The 14,123-nt window shown below is 40.3% G+C and overlaps 1 protein-coding gene across 1 annotated transcript in view; it reads right to left on the bottom strand.

Moving 5' to 3' along the window:
• Nucleotides 1-14,123, bottom strand: part of SEC13 (SEC13 homolog, nuclear pore and COPII coat complex component) — a 33,825-nt gene that overhangs the window by 1,034 nt on the left and 18,668 nt on the right. Inside the window, exons 6-8 of the mRNA XM_047095646.1 lie at nucleotides 9,468-9,601; nucleotides 8,921-9,044; nucleotides 7,868-8,014 (exon numbers count right to left, since the gene is read on the bottom strand). Of these exons, the coding sequence (XP_046951602.1) occupies nucleotides 7,868-8,014; nucleotides 8,921-9,044; nucleotides 9,468-9,601 (405 nt within the window). The remainder of the gene's footprint in view (nucleotides 1-7,867; nucleotides 8,015-8,920; nucleotides 9,045-9,467; nucleotides 9,602-14,123) is intronic.

Below are 14,123 nucleotides of genomic sequence, written 5' to 3' on the forward strand. Positions count from 1 at the left end.
GTCCCAAGTGAGATAGAATCATCATGCCCATGCACTGGGTGGGCTTCCCGGAACCGGCACTGTGTTATTAACAGACCAAGTTCCTAGCTGCAGAGCCCAAGCAGTAGTCCCAACCAGTATCTCTGCTCATCTACAGCACCAAGCTGGGGGTCCAGTCTGCCCCAGGGAATGCTCTACAGTGCAGTTCTGCCAGCTCTTGAACCTGGTCTGCCCCCACCCAGGCAGAAAGGCTGAGTCACAGCCCCACTTGCTGCAGTTCCTGGCTCTTGGTCTCTCATCCAGAAAGCCAATTTACAGACTCTTGTAGAGAGCCCAGTCCTGACTGTAGGAAGCCTGACCGGAGAATCCAGGTCACAGTGACACCCACTAGCTTCACTTGGGCAGGGAACTCGAGTCAGCAGTCCTACCTGCTGTTCTCACCCAGTGGAATACCCTCTATGCTCAGAACTCAAACAGTTGCTTCACTAAAAAACAGACCCTAACAGCAGCCACACCTGTCCAAGGACCAGGAATGACCAGAAACCCAACTGCGCTGACCGGTCAAACTGTCTGCCAAAGTGAGCCTGCAACGTTTGGAAGAAGGGACCACTTAACTCCAATGCAGATACCAACACGAGGATCACAGAAAGCCAGGTAAATGTGACACAACCAAATGAAACTAACAGAGCTACAATGGAGTCTAAAGACAGGAAGACCTATGAACTGCCAAGAGGCCCTAAATAAACAGGGCTACAAAAGACATGTGAGAATCATCAAAAGTCAAAGAATTTTAAGAGCAGCTAGAAAAAAAAAGGTTACATATAAGGGAACCCCCATAAGACTGTGAGATTTCTCAATAGAAGCTTTTCAGGCCAGAAGAAAATGGGATGACACAAAATACTCAAAGCAAGAAAAACTATTAACCAAGACTACTCTACCAGGCAAAAGTGTCCTTCGGCAATGGATAGACTTTCTTGGACAAACAAAAGCAGAGGGAACTCATCACCGCTACATCTGCCTTACAAGAAATGCTAAAGGGAGTTGAGTATAAATAAAAGGATGCTCATTAACACTATACAAGGCAGCATAAAACTTACTGGTAATGATAAAGTTGGATTCTGTAATATGGTGATGTTAGTGCATAATTCACTTCTAGCTCTAGTTTAAAAGATAATGTAGTAAGAAATAACCATTGTAGTTAAATAACTATAACTACAATAACCTGTTATTAGTTACACATTATAAAATATATAAATTGTAACATCAATAACCTAAAATGTGAGGGGGAGAAGTCAAAGTGTTCAGATGTTATTTTAAAACAGAGTGTTTTAAAATGTCTTATGTAAACCTTATAGCCACAAGGGAAAAACCTGTGGTAATATTAGACCAAAGAACATGACAAGTCAAAGCATACTGATATCATAAAACTTCAAAACACAAAAAAAGAAGGAACAATGTATCAAGAAAACCACGAGAAAATAAACAAAATGGCAATTGTGTAAGGCCTTATTAATTAATACTTACTTCAAATGTAAATGGTTTAAACTCTCCTGGGGAGACAACACCTGGCTGAATGAATAAAAAAAAAACCCAAAAACACAAGATCCAACAATATGCTTCCTATAAGAGATTCACTTCAGCCTTAAAGACAGAGATGGAGTAGGGATGGAAAGAGATACTTTAAGCAAATGGCAACCACAAAGAAAGCAGAGGTAGCTATATTTATATCAAATACACTTTAAAGTGAAAATAGTAAAGAGAGGGGTGCCTGGGTGGCTCAGTTGGTTGAGCATCTGACTTCAGCCCTGGTCATGATCTCATGGTTCACGGATTCAAGCCCTGTATTGGGCTCTGTGCTGACAGCTGGGAGCCTAGAGCCTGCGCTTCGGATTCTGTGTCTCCCTCTCTCTCTCTGCCCCTCCCTCTCTCAAAAGTAAATAAAATGTTAAAAAATAGTACAGAGAGACAGAGGGATCAACACACCAAGAAGATGTAACAATTATAAATATATAGATACCCACCACTGAAACATCTAATTATATGAACCAAAACCAAAACCGAACAGAACTAAACGGAAATAAAGAGTAACACAAAAATGGTTGGGGACTTTAATACTCTCAACAATGGAGATCATCCAGACAGATAAGGAAACAGTGGATTTGAACAACAGTACAGAACAAATGGGCCTAACATGTACATAACCTTCTGACAGCAGAACATACATTAAGTGCACATGAACATTTCCTATATGTTACACCACAAAACGAGTCTTAGCAAATTAAAAAAAATTAAACCAATTATCTTCTCTAACCACAACGCCATGAATACAGCAAGATATCAATAGCAAGAGGAAACTGAGAAATTCACAAACACATGCAAATTAAACACTGAAATTATTCTGAATCAAATGAAAAACACAATATACCAAAACTCACAGGATGCAGCAAAAGCAGTTCTTAGAAGGAAGTTCACAGCAATTAATGCCCACATTCAGAAACAAGACCTATCCCAAATAACCTAACTCTATGCCTTAAGGAATCAGAAAAGAACAAACTTTGTCCAAAGCTAGCAAATAATAAATATTAGAGCAGAAATAAATGAAATAGAGAAGAAAATAGAAAAGATTGACCAGAAGAGTTGGTTGGTTGACAAAACTAACAAAGTTTACCTAGTTTAACCAAAGAAAAAAGAGGACCCAAAACAACAAAATTATAAATGAGAAAGAAGATACTACAACTGATCATCACAGAAATACAAAGAAAAATAAGAAACTACTATGAAACAACTCTATGTCAACAAACTGAACAAGCTAGAAAAAATGGACAAATTCTTAGAAATGTTACCAAGACTGAATCAGGAAGAAACAAAAAATCTGAATAAAAAATTTTATAAAAATTAAAAAATTTTCTGAAATACAATATCTCAACAGTAAGGAGACTGAATAATAATTGAAAATCTCCTTGTATAAAAAAAGCCCAGGGCCAGATGGCTTCACTGGTGAATTTAAGCTAACATGTAAGGAATGAATACCAATCCTCAAAATATTCCAAAAAAAAATTTTTTTTTTAAGAGGAGGAAATACACCCACACACTCATTTTTACAAGGCCAACAACTGCCCTTATACCAAAGCCAGAAAAGGCTACTACCAGAAAATAAAACTTTGGACAAATAACCCTGATGAATATAGATGCAAACTGAATTTGGCAGTACACTAAAAGGATCATTCACCGTGATCAAGCAGGATTCAGACATGGAATGCACGGACGGTTCAACATATGCAAATCAACCAATGTGATCTGTTTGTGATAATGCTTAACAGATTAGGTATAGAAGGAACATACCTCAAAAATAAAGGTCATGTGATAAGCCCACAGCTAGTACAATACCCCATGGTGAAAGGCCAAAAGCTCTTCCTTGAAAATAAGCAATAAGAAAAGGGTACCCACTCTTACCATTCTTTTTCAATGTAATACTACAAGTCGTTGCCAAAGCAACCAGGCAAGGAAAAAAAAAAAGGCATCAGAACTGGAACGGAAAAACTAAAATTGTCTCTATTTGCAGATGACAAGATGTTATACACAGAAAATCCTAAAGGTTTCATCAAAAAGCTTAGATCTAGGGGCGCCTGGGTGGCGCAGTCGGTTAAGCGTCCGACTTCAGCTCAGGTCATGATCTCACGGTCCGTGAGTTCGAGCCCCGTGTCAGGCTCTGGGCTGATGGCTCAGGGCCTGGAGCCTGCTTCTGATTCTGTGTCTCCTTCTCTCTCTGCCCCTCCCCCCTTCATGCTCTGTCTCTCTCTGTCTCAAAAACAAATAAAAACATTAAAAAAAAATTTTTTTTTTAAAAAAAAAGCTTAGATCTAAACAGTGAATTCATTAAAGCTGCAGGATACAAAATTAATGAAAATCAGTAGTGTTTCTATACACTAAGAATGAATTATTCAAAAAGAAATAAAATGATCCTTACGATAAGAAAAACAATAAAATACTCATGAACTTAACCAAGGAGGTGAAAGATCTCTAGTCTGAAAGCAAGACAGTGATGAAAGAAACTGAGAATACAAATAAATGGAAAGGTATCTTGTTCATAGATTAGAATAATTAACATTGTTAAAATTTTAATACTACCAAAGCCATCTATAGGTCCAATGCAATTCCTATCAAGATTCCAATGGCATTTTTTTTTTGACAAAAATAGAAAAGAGTCCTAAAATGTATATGGAACCACCAAAGACCCTGAATGGCCAAAGCAATCCTGAGAAAGAAGAACAAAGTGGAAGGAATCCTACTTTTTTTTTTAAAGTATTCTTTTTTAAATGTTTTTTTTTTTGAGAGAGAAAGACAGACCATGAATGGGGGAGGGGAAGAGAGAGAGGAAGACCAAAGAATCAGAAGCAAGCTCCAGGCTCTGCACTGTCAGCACAGAGCCCGATGTGGGGCTCGAACTCATGAACTGTGAGATCATGACCTGAGCCAAAATCAAAGGTCAGATGCTTAACTGCCTGAGCCACCCTGGTGCACCGATTAAGCATCCAACTTGACTCTTGATCTCAGCTCAGGTCTTTATCTCAGGGTCATGAGCTCAAGTTCCACCTTGGGCTCCCCGCTGGGTGTGAAGCCTGTTTACAAACAAATGAAAACTCCCCACGCCACAATATATCCACAGAAGACTAAAACTCCATACCAGAAAGCCAAAAAATACAATTAAAAAATGGGCAAAAGACCTGAATAGAAGATTTCTCCAAACAAGATATACGAAAGGCCAATAGGTATGTGATAGTGAAAGATAAGCATCTCACTCAGCATCTCTAATCACTGGGGAAGTACAACCATAGGAGAATATCACCTCACACATGTTAGCATGGCCATCATGAAAAAGACAAAGACACAAGTATTGGCATGGATGTGGAGAAAAGGGAACTCTTGTGCATTACTGGTGAAACTATAAACTGGTGCAGCCACTATGGAAAACAGTACGGAGGATCTTCAACAAAATTAAAAATAGAACTATATGATCCAGCAGTTCAACTTCTGGGTATTCATCTGAAGAAAATGAAGAGACTATCTTGAAAAGTATCTGCATCCCCGGGGCGGCTGGGTGGCTCAGTCGGTTAAGCGTCCGACTTCGGCTCAGGTCATGATTTCATGGTTCGTGAGTTTGAGCCATGCATCAGGGTCTGTGCTGACAACTCAGAGCCTGGAGCCTGCTTCAAATTTTGTGTCTCCCACCCTCTCTTCCCCTCCCCAGCTCCCGTTCTGTTTCTCTCTCAAAAGTAAACATTAAACACACCCAAATAAACCAAAAACCAAATACTGATGTTGTTTTAACCAAGTTGCTACAGGTTCTGTAAGAGGATACGGGATACAGCAGTGGTTCTCAAAGTGTGCTGTCTAGACCAGGGCATCTGCCATAATGGGGAGCTTGTGAAAACTGCAAATTCTTGGGTCCCTGCCCAGATCCACTGATTCAGAAATCCTGGGGGTGGGCTTGGCAATCCATGTTTTAACAAGTTAAATACTAAAATCTGAGAAGTGTGCTAGAGGAAGACAACAGATGCGTTAAGTATGTTATTTCAACACTGACATAAACAGTGGAATAAATAGCTAAGCACTGGAAAGGTTTATTTCTGGAGAATGAAAATTAGACTGCATTAAAAAAATCATAACCTAATAAAAACTACTTCAAGCTATGTACGTGTATCTGGTAAAAAATAATAATGATTTTAAGAATTCCTGCTTTAGCAGCACCTGGGTAGCTCAGTCACTTAAGCGTCTCGCTTCAGCTCAGATCATGATCTCACAGCTTGAGAGTTTGATTCCTGTGTTGGGCTCTGCTGATAGCTCGGAGCCTTGAGCCTGCTTCAGATTCGGTGTCTCCCTCTCTCTCCTGTTGCTACCCTGCTCACACTCTGTCACAGTCCCTCTCAAAAATAAACTTAAAAAGAATTTTTTATAATTAAAAAAAAAAAGAGAATTCCTGCTTTAGAGTCAGACTATTTACTACATATGCACTATGCAGAATGCTCTAGACTGCAAACTAAGTCCTTTAGTGAAGGAATGCTATGCAGACAGCAATAGAGTTGAGCTCTTTGTAGCAAATGGTGATAAAGAAGAGTTGAGAAGCATAAAAGAATAATGGCAGCAGAACCCAAATGTGGAATGTGCATACAACCAGCCACTTGCCCATTGCCTTGTAAATACTACTGTAGGGCTCCTCAGGCAAGTCAAGGTCAGCTGGGCTGTCCTAGGTGCCACCAAACCTGGGGCCTAGGCCCGCCTCTGGCACTTACTAGAAATAAAGAGGGTTAGATTAGTTATCTTTGAGGGTCATTCCAGCTCTAAAATTCTATGGCCTGGAGTAGAGGCCTGCTACATTTCTAGGACTACTGTACATGAAAGGGACCCCAGGCTGGATGAAAACTGCCCACAGAGTCTCAAAGATATATATATATTTATTTATTTAGAGAGCGTGCACATGCGCAAGCAGGGGAGGGGCAGAAAGAGAGGAAGAGAAAGAATCCCAAGGAGGATCCACACCATCAGCAGAGCCCGATGTGGGCTCGATCCCACCAACTGTGAGATCATGACCTGAGCCCAAACCAAGAGTGGGATGCTCAACCGACTGAGACACTCAGGCGCCCCTCAAAGAGATACTGTTTGTACTCCCATGTGCACAGCATTACTGAGAACAGCCAAAGGAGGAAGCACCCCTGTGTCTACCAATGTATGTGTAAATAAAATGTGGTAGAACACAGTATTGGTCTTAAAAAGGTAGGAAACTGACATATGGTACAACACAGATAAGGATACTACGGGAAGTGAAAGAGGCCAGTCACAAAAAGACAATTACTGCATGATTCCACTTACATGAGTTCCCCAAAGTAGTCAGATTCACAGATAGGAAGTAGGATGGTGCTTACTGGGGTCTAGGGGCTGGGTTGGGTGGAAGTTAGTGTTCAGTGGGGACAGAATTTCAGCTGGGGAAGATGGAAACAGTTCTAGAGACGCGTGGTGGTGATGGTCACACAATAACGTGAATGTACTCAAAACCACTGAACTGTACACCTAAAAATGGTTATGATGGGTAAACTTTGTATGTATTTTGCCAGGATTAAAACAAAAGGCTGCCTCTAGGAAGGAAGAAGTAACAAGCTACTGCCATCTCCCTAGCTTACGCCTCTTCTCTCAGGCAGACGGTCCATATGTAACTTTAAAAAGCAGGTTTCAAAGCAGTGGTCATGACTGTTCAAGCACATTTGCTTTGTTGCTATACTGTCCTGAACTACTCTTTGTTTTACTGTTTTCCAGTGGCTACTTTGCCTCCATGTCCCTTCCTTTATATGGCTTATAGCCCAGTAGGGAGAGGTATATGGTGGGTGAATAATAGTCATGAATTATACGGATTTTTAGAAATATGTCTCTTAGGTGTCTGACAGAAACCCTCCTATCTTTTTGCTTTTGTTTATGAGGTATTTTTTTTTTTTTAAATCTATTTACTTTTTGGCCGTGCTAATTGAATGTCACCATATGACAAGGTGGTCAAATGGTTAAGGTGATGGGACTATCAAGGCAGTGACTTGGGATTTAATCTGGGCCCGATTACTGGCTCTGCCATCTAAAAGCTTTGTGACCCCTGTGCAAGTCAAACCACTTCTGCCAGCTTCTTTTGTATTTGTAAAAAGGGGACAAACAACCTCTGGGGGCTTGGGGGTGGAGGTACAGGGGACTGTAAAATTTAATGATATAATTAAGAGACATACTCAAAACACAGTCCTCATTAAGGATCCTTCTAAGCCTCTCATTACATGGGGAATACAACTGTGCTTTCTAATGGGCCTAGTAAAGACAAACAGGGCCCTGTCTACCATGTCATGGAAATGGGGTGTACCTTATTGTCTCCGCCTGAGACAGCCAGGATGTTGGCGGTGATGGACCAGCTCACATGCCACACAACATCATTGAACTTGTGCAGCAGTTTGGGGGACCACGTATTGCTCGAGATGTCATCACAGGTCCAGATGAACACACGACCATCCTGGGAAGAGACAGGCTAAAGTCAGGGAAGGTAAGGCAGGGATCTTGCACTGGGGATATCTGCTCAATCTGGAGCCATATTGGACTTTTGCAGGAATAGGGTGGGGGATTCAGCACAAAGCACAGCCAAGGCCCTCCTGGGTGTGCACAGCTGTGATGGCCAGTGTCCAGCCCAGCAGCCGTGCTTTTATCCCTTTACCCCAGGAACACGTTTCACATTCGAGTCTCCCAGGTTCCTGTGCTCATATTGGTTTCAGGTATGGACTTTGCATTGCTGCTAACTGTAAAATTTTCTCTGGGTTTTCCTCATGTCTGCCAAGTCCCCTCCTTATTTTGGCTCCCTTGGGCTCTGTCTATATTTTCTCAACCAAATAGGTATGGCTGTCTATAAACCAAGCTCAGAGAATGAGAAGGGACAAGTTTAAAAAGTCCCTCTCAAATTTAGGATGAAACATAACAGGCTCAAATGAAGCCTGGCTTAACCTTTGTCAGTGGTGGGTTAGCACATAATTTAAGGCTTGTCCTTGGTTTTTCTTTTGTGATCTGTGAAGACAGAATAGGTAGGTGAGTCCAAGACCTTATTAGAACTTCCAATTGCCCCTAGACCCCACTTGGGAACACTCCCAGAACGTACCTGGGCAGCTCTATTTCCCAGCCATACAATGCTGAGGATGGGAAATTGGTCCCAAATTTGACCCAGCTCGTGGCTCAGTGGAGACAAGCCACTTGTGCCTTTTGATCAAGCCTTCGCTACAGGATGACCTGGGTCTCCTACTTGCACTGGTCCAAAGGTGCCTGTTGCCCTACCCTTACCTTTAAAAGACTTTACCCTAGGGGGACTATAAGGGCTGATGGGACTTACTCAGAGATTAAACAACACGGGAGGCTCTCATGGGTCTGAGCTGACCTGGGAGCAGCTGGCGATGGTGCTGGTGGGCAGGCCAATGGAGGGGGCCCAGGCCACATCTCGAACCCAGTCACTGTGCGCTTCTAGCTTCTGTTCCTCCTTCCACTGGCCATCCTCCTCCTCCCTGACAGGGGAGATGAAAGGAAGAATGCAGCAGGTTGCAGCCCAGGTGTTTTCCCACACCTCCATTCCACCCCCAGCCCATGGGCTTTGCAGGGGCCAAGAAGCTATTCCATCTTTCTGATTTCATTTATTGACCTTGTAGATTTTTACTCAGTTCACCAGCTATAAAGAAACCCTCCAAGAAATGCTCTGTTCCCTCACAGCCAATGGTGCCGGCAATTGGGAATTAGGTGAAGAATTAAAATGCTTGAGCAAGGCCAAGTTGTTTTTAAAGGATGTCCTCTGACAGATTGAAAATGGTATTCTATCAGCAGGAGGGGAAAAAAGGGTGATCCTGTTTCTTGTGAACTGTGGCTGAGTCACAGTAGGTAGGGTGGAAGGTAAGAAGTGTCCCCTTGAGGATAAGTCCACCAACCCCACTTACTTCCACAGCTTGATGAGGTTGTCACAGCCGCCTGACGCAAACTTCTTGATGTAGTTGGGCTTCTGCCCCGATGGCTGGTCTATGAGGCTTCCAGGTACAACAGCAGGGGCCCAACTGACAGCATTGCAGCCAATCTGTAAGGATGGGGATTGGGATGACTTTGCCCTTTTGACTTGCAACAAAGCACTGCTTCTGCAGATCCAAAGCTGCAGTTCATATCCCCTCCAATTCTCAGGACAGGATTAAGTAGGACAGCTATTTTGATGAATTAAGGATTAGCCACCATAATGCTTTTCAAGGAGCCCTAACAGTGCCTTTATTTTTCAGCAATATATTTAAAGTAGGAGAAACTCCAGGGAGTTTAAGAAACAGAACAGTTTTCAAAAATATGAAGGGATTCAGAAAACCATGCAAAGTAAATACATGGCTTAATGAATTAGTCTAAAGCATTCTTGTAACCACTACTTGCTCAAAATAGCAAATTACCATTTACCCAGGAAGCCTTGTAATTATGTCCTACGTGAATCATAGCCCTCTTCCCCAGTAACATTTTCCTAACTTCTAATTTCTTACCTTTTTTTTCTTTTTAGTTTTGTCACCCAAATATGCATCCCTAGACACTACAGTGTGGTCTTGCCATTTAAATGTTTTTTTCAAAATCTTTTTTACATTTCCTCATTTATAGATTCCCTGCTCTGATCTTTTTTCTTTACAATTTTTCTGTTGAAGAAAGACCAGTCATCCGACCTGCAGTATCTCAGGCTGATTTGTTCTTTCTCACTTGGTTCAACACTTTCCTCTGAATTCCTGAAAACTGTCAGCTGGATCCTAGACTGGATCAGACTCAAGTTTGACCCCTTTGTTAACACTACAGGCAGTATTCTTTCATCGGGAGGCAAATGACATCAAATCGTCTTTTTTATGTTATTAGCATCTGTCAACAATTTATGTCTCTTTCAATTCACTGGACATTACAAAATGGTGATATTGTAATTGTATTCATTTCTTTCTCATTTATTATTAGGAATAAGCTAGACATGGGGCAATTCCCCTCATTAATATTTGGATCCTCATGGGTACAGATCAGATAGGAAAGGCAGGTCAAATGCTTGACACTTTTGAACTGGTTTCCTGACGGTCTTCAAGGATGATTGATTCTCTCTTTATATATCATTATGAACTCATAGATCTAAGCATATCTGATGGGTTTCAGTTCATTTTTTTGACACCTAAACTGCAGTGTGTGTTCAAATTGGCTTTCTGACATAATTCTAGTATGTCAAAATACATCTTTGATTATCTCTGTTAAGTATGACAAGATATCACAGACTCATCTCGTACATTTCCTGCCTCAGACCTGAGATCAGCCACTTCCTCAGGAATTAGGGTTTCTTTTGGTGAGAAATTATTTCAAAACTATAGACCGGTGCTAGGGATGCTCGCTGCCACATAATCATTTTATCTCATTTTACACATCAGTCTCAGTCACTGCCAATGTATGGAGGTGGGAGGGGCGTGTTTTGTGTGTATGGTACCAACATTAAAAGATTCTGACCTCCTGCTCTGCTTGTGCCCACTTTTTAAATAGTTGTCCATCCACTACCTTAATAGAGCACATGGCCAGTACATCCTATACTCTGCCTTATAACTCATTTGGTCTTATTTCTCTACAGTTAACTATACTTGATGTCTTTCCAATCATTTTTTTTTTTTTGTCTGAAGCTTATTCTCAAGTAGATCCCTCAGGAAGGGCGAGTGGAAATAAGTCCTTGAGTTTGTGTATAGCACTAACAGTTTACGTCCTTTATACTCCAATATAAAATTTTATGAAGGGCTTTGAGGTATTATTGACATAAAGGCACAATCTGATGAACTCTGACACAGGTATACTCTGTAAAACTACCACTACAACCAAGATAACAGACATGTTTCAAAGTGCTGAAAGAAAAAAAAACTTCCAACCCAGAATACTCAGGGAAGTGAAGCTATTCAGAATTGGAGGAGAGAGAGTTTTCTAGACAAGCTAAACCTAATGGGGTTCATGACTACTAAGCTCACCATATAAGAAATGTTAAAGGATCTTCTTTAAGCTGAAAATAAAGGGTGATTAGTAACAACAAAACATTTGAAAATAAAAATCTCACTGATTAAGGTAAATATAGGAAAGTTGGTAGGTTAATCACAGCTAAAGCTAGTATGGAGGTTAAAAGACAAAAGTAGTAAAAATATAACTCCAATAATTAGTTAGGGGATACACAAGATAAAAAGTGATGTCAGAAACATAAAATGTGGGTGGAGGGAGAGTAAAAAATGTAGAGCTTTAGAATGCGTTCATGTGTAAGTTCTTCTCAACTCCAAACAGACTGTTATAAATATGTGATAAATAAATGTAAGCCTCATGGTAACCACAAAGCAAAAATCTAAAGTAGATACACAAAAGATAATGAGACAGGAATCTAAGCATACTACTAAAGAAAGTCATCAAGCCATAAAGAGAACAAGAAAGGAACTACTAAACAGCCAGAAAACAATGAACAAAAATGGCAATAAGTACATATCTACCAATAATCACTTTCAATGTAAATGGCCTAAATGCTCCAATCAAAAGACAAACGGTGACTGGATGAAAAAACAACACGCATCTATAGGCTGCCTAGAAGAGATTCACTTCATACCTGAAGACACATAAAGACTAAACTGAAGGGTTGGAATAAGATATTCCATGCAAATGGAGGCAAACAAACAAACCAAAACCTGGGGTAGCAATGATTAGGTCAGACAGAATAGAATTAAAAACAAAGACTATAAAAAGAGACAAAAGAAGGGCATTCCAAATGATAAAGGGATTAATTTTAAAAAATGGGAAAAATATAAGCACATGGAGACTAAACAACGTGCTGCTAAACAACCAATGGGTCAATGAAGAAATCAAAGAGGAAATAAAAAATACACTTGGAAAAAATGAAAATGGAAACACAATGGTTCACAATCTTTGGAATATAGCAAAAGGAATTCTAAGGGGGAAATTTATCGCGATACAGGTCTACTCAAGAAACAAATCTCTAATAATCTAACCTTATACCTAAAGGAACTAGACAAAGAGCAAACAAAGCCTAGGGGTACCTGGGTGGCTCAGCTGGTTAAGCGCCCGACTTCAGCTCAGGTCATGACCTCATGGTCCGTGAGTTTGAGCCCTGCATCGGGCTCTGTGCTGACAGCTCAGAGCCTGGAGCCTGCTTCAGATTCTGTCTCCTTCTTCTCTCTGCCCCTCCCCCACTTGCACTCTGTCTCTGTCTCTGAATAACAAATAAATGTTAAAAGAATTTTGAAAAAAAAAAAAACAAAAAAAACAAAGCAAGCCCAAAGGTGGTAGAAAGAAGGAAATAATAAAGATCAGAAAGGGAATAAATAAAATAGAGACTAAAACTACAACAGAAAAGATCAATGAAAGAGCTGGTTCTTTAAAAAGATAAAAAAAAAAAATTGATAAATCTTTGGCCAGAATCATCAAAAGTAGACTCAAATCAGAAATGAAAGAGAAGAAATTACAACCTACACCATAGAAATATAAAGGATTATGAGACTACCATGAAAAATTATATGTCAACAAACTGAACCACCCAGAAGAAATGGATAAATTCCTAGAAACATACCATCTTACAAGACTGAATGACATCTTACAAGAGTGAAGAAACAAAATCTGAACAGACGGATTACTAGTAATAAAACTGAATTGGTAATCAAAAGACTTCCAAAAAAAGTCTAGGACCAGACGGCTTCACAGGTGAATTCTACCAAACATTTATTTCTTTAAGGTTTTACTGTTAAGTAATCTCTACACCCAATGTGGGGCTCAAACTCACAACCCGAGAGATCAAGAGTTGCATGCTCACCAACTGAACCAGCCAGGTGACCCTCTACCAAACACTTAAAGAATGAATATCTGCCTTCCCAAACTATTCCAAAAATAGAAAAGGAAGGTATTCTTCCAAATCCATTCTATGAGGCCAACGTTACCCTGAAGAACTCATGCAACTTAACTTCCGAATAGATAATCTGATTAAAAATGGGCAGAGGACCTGAATACACAATTCCCAAAGACATACTGATGATGAACAGACACATGAAAAGATGCTCAGCATCACTCATCAGAAGAGAAATGCAGATCAAAACCATAATGAGATAGCACCTCACACCAGTCAGAATGACTAGTATCAAAAAGACAAGTGTTGAATATGTGGAAAAATGTAACCCTTGTGTACTGTTGGTGGGAGTGTAAATTGCTGGAGCCATTGTGGAAAACAGTAAGGAGGTTCCTCAAAAAATTAAAAATAGAATTAACATATGATCCAGCAATTCTACTTCTGGTTATTTATCAAAAAAAGCAAAAACAAAAACACTAATTCAACAAGACATCTGCACCCCCCCCATGTGCCCTGCATGTTATTTACAATAGCTTAGGACATGAAAGCAACCTAAGTGTCCATCGATGGATGAATGAAAAAAACCCAAAAACGTGGTGTATGTACACACACACACACACACACATATATGGAATATTCAACCATAAGAAATGAAATTGTGGCATCTGCAACATGGATAGACATTGAGGGCATTATGTTAAATGAAGTGAAAGACATTGTATGATCTCACTTC

This window comes from Lynx rufus, unplaced genomic scaffold (assembly GCF_022079265.1).
Source record: "Lynx rufus isolate CCGP_SWC_20201006 ecotype Redwood Valley unplaced genomic scaffold, mLynRuf1.p SCAF_4, whole genome shotgun sequence".
Lineage (NCBI taxonomy): Eukaryota > Metazoa > Chordata > Mammalia > Carnivora > Felidae > Lynx > Lynx rufus.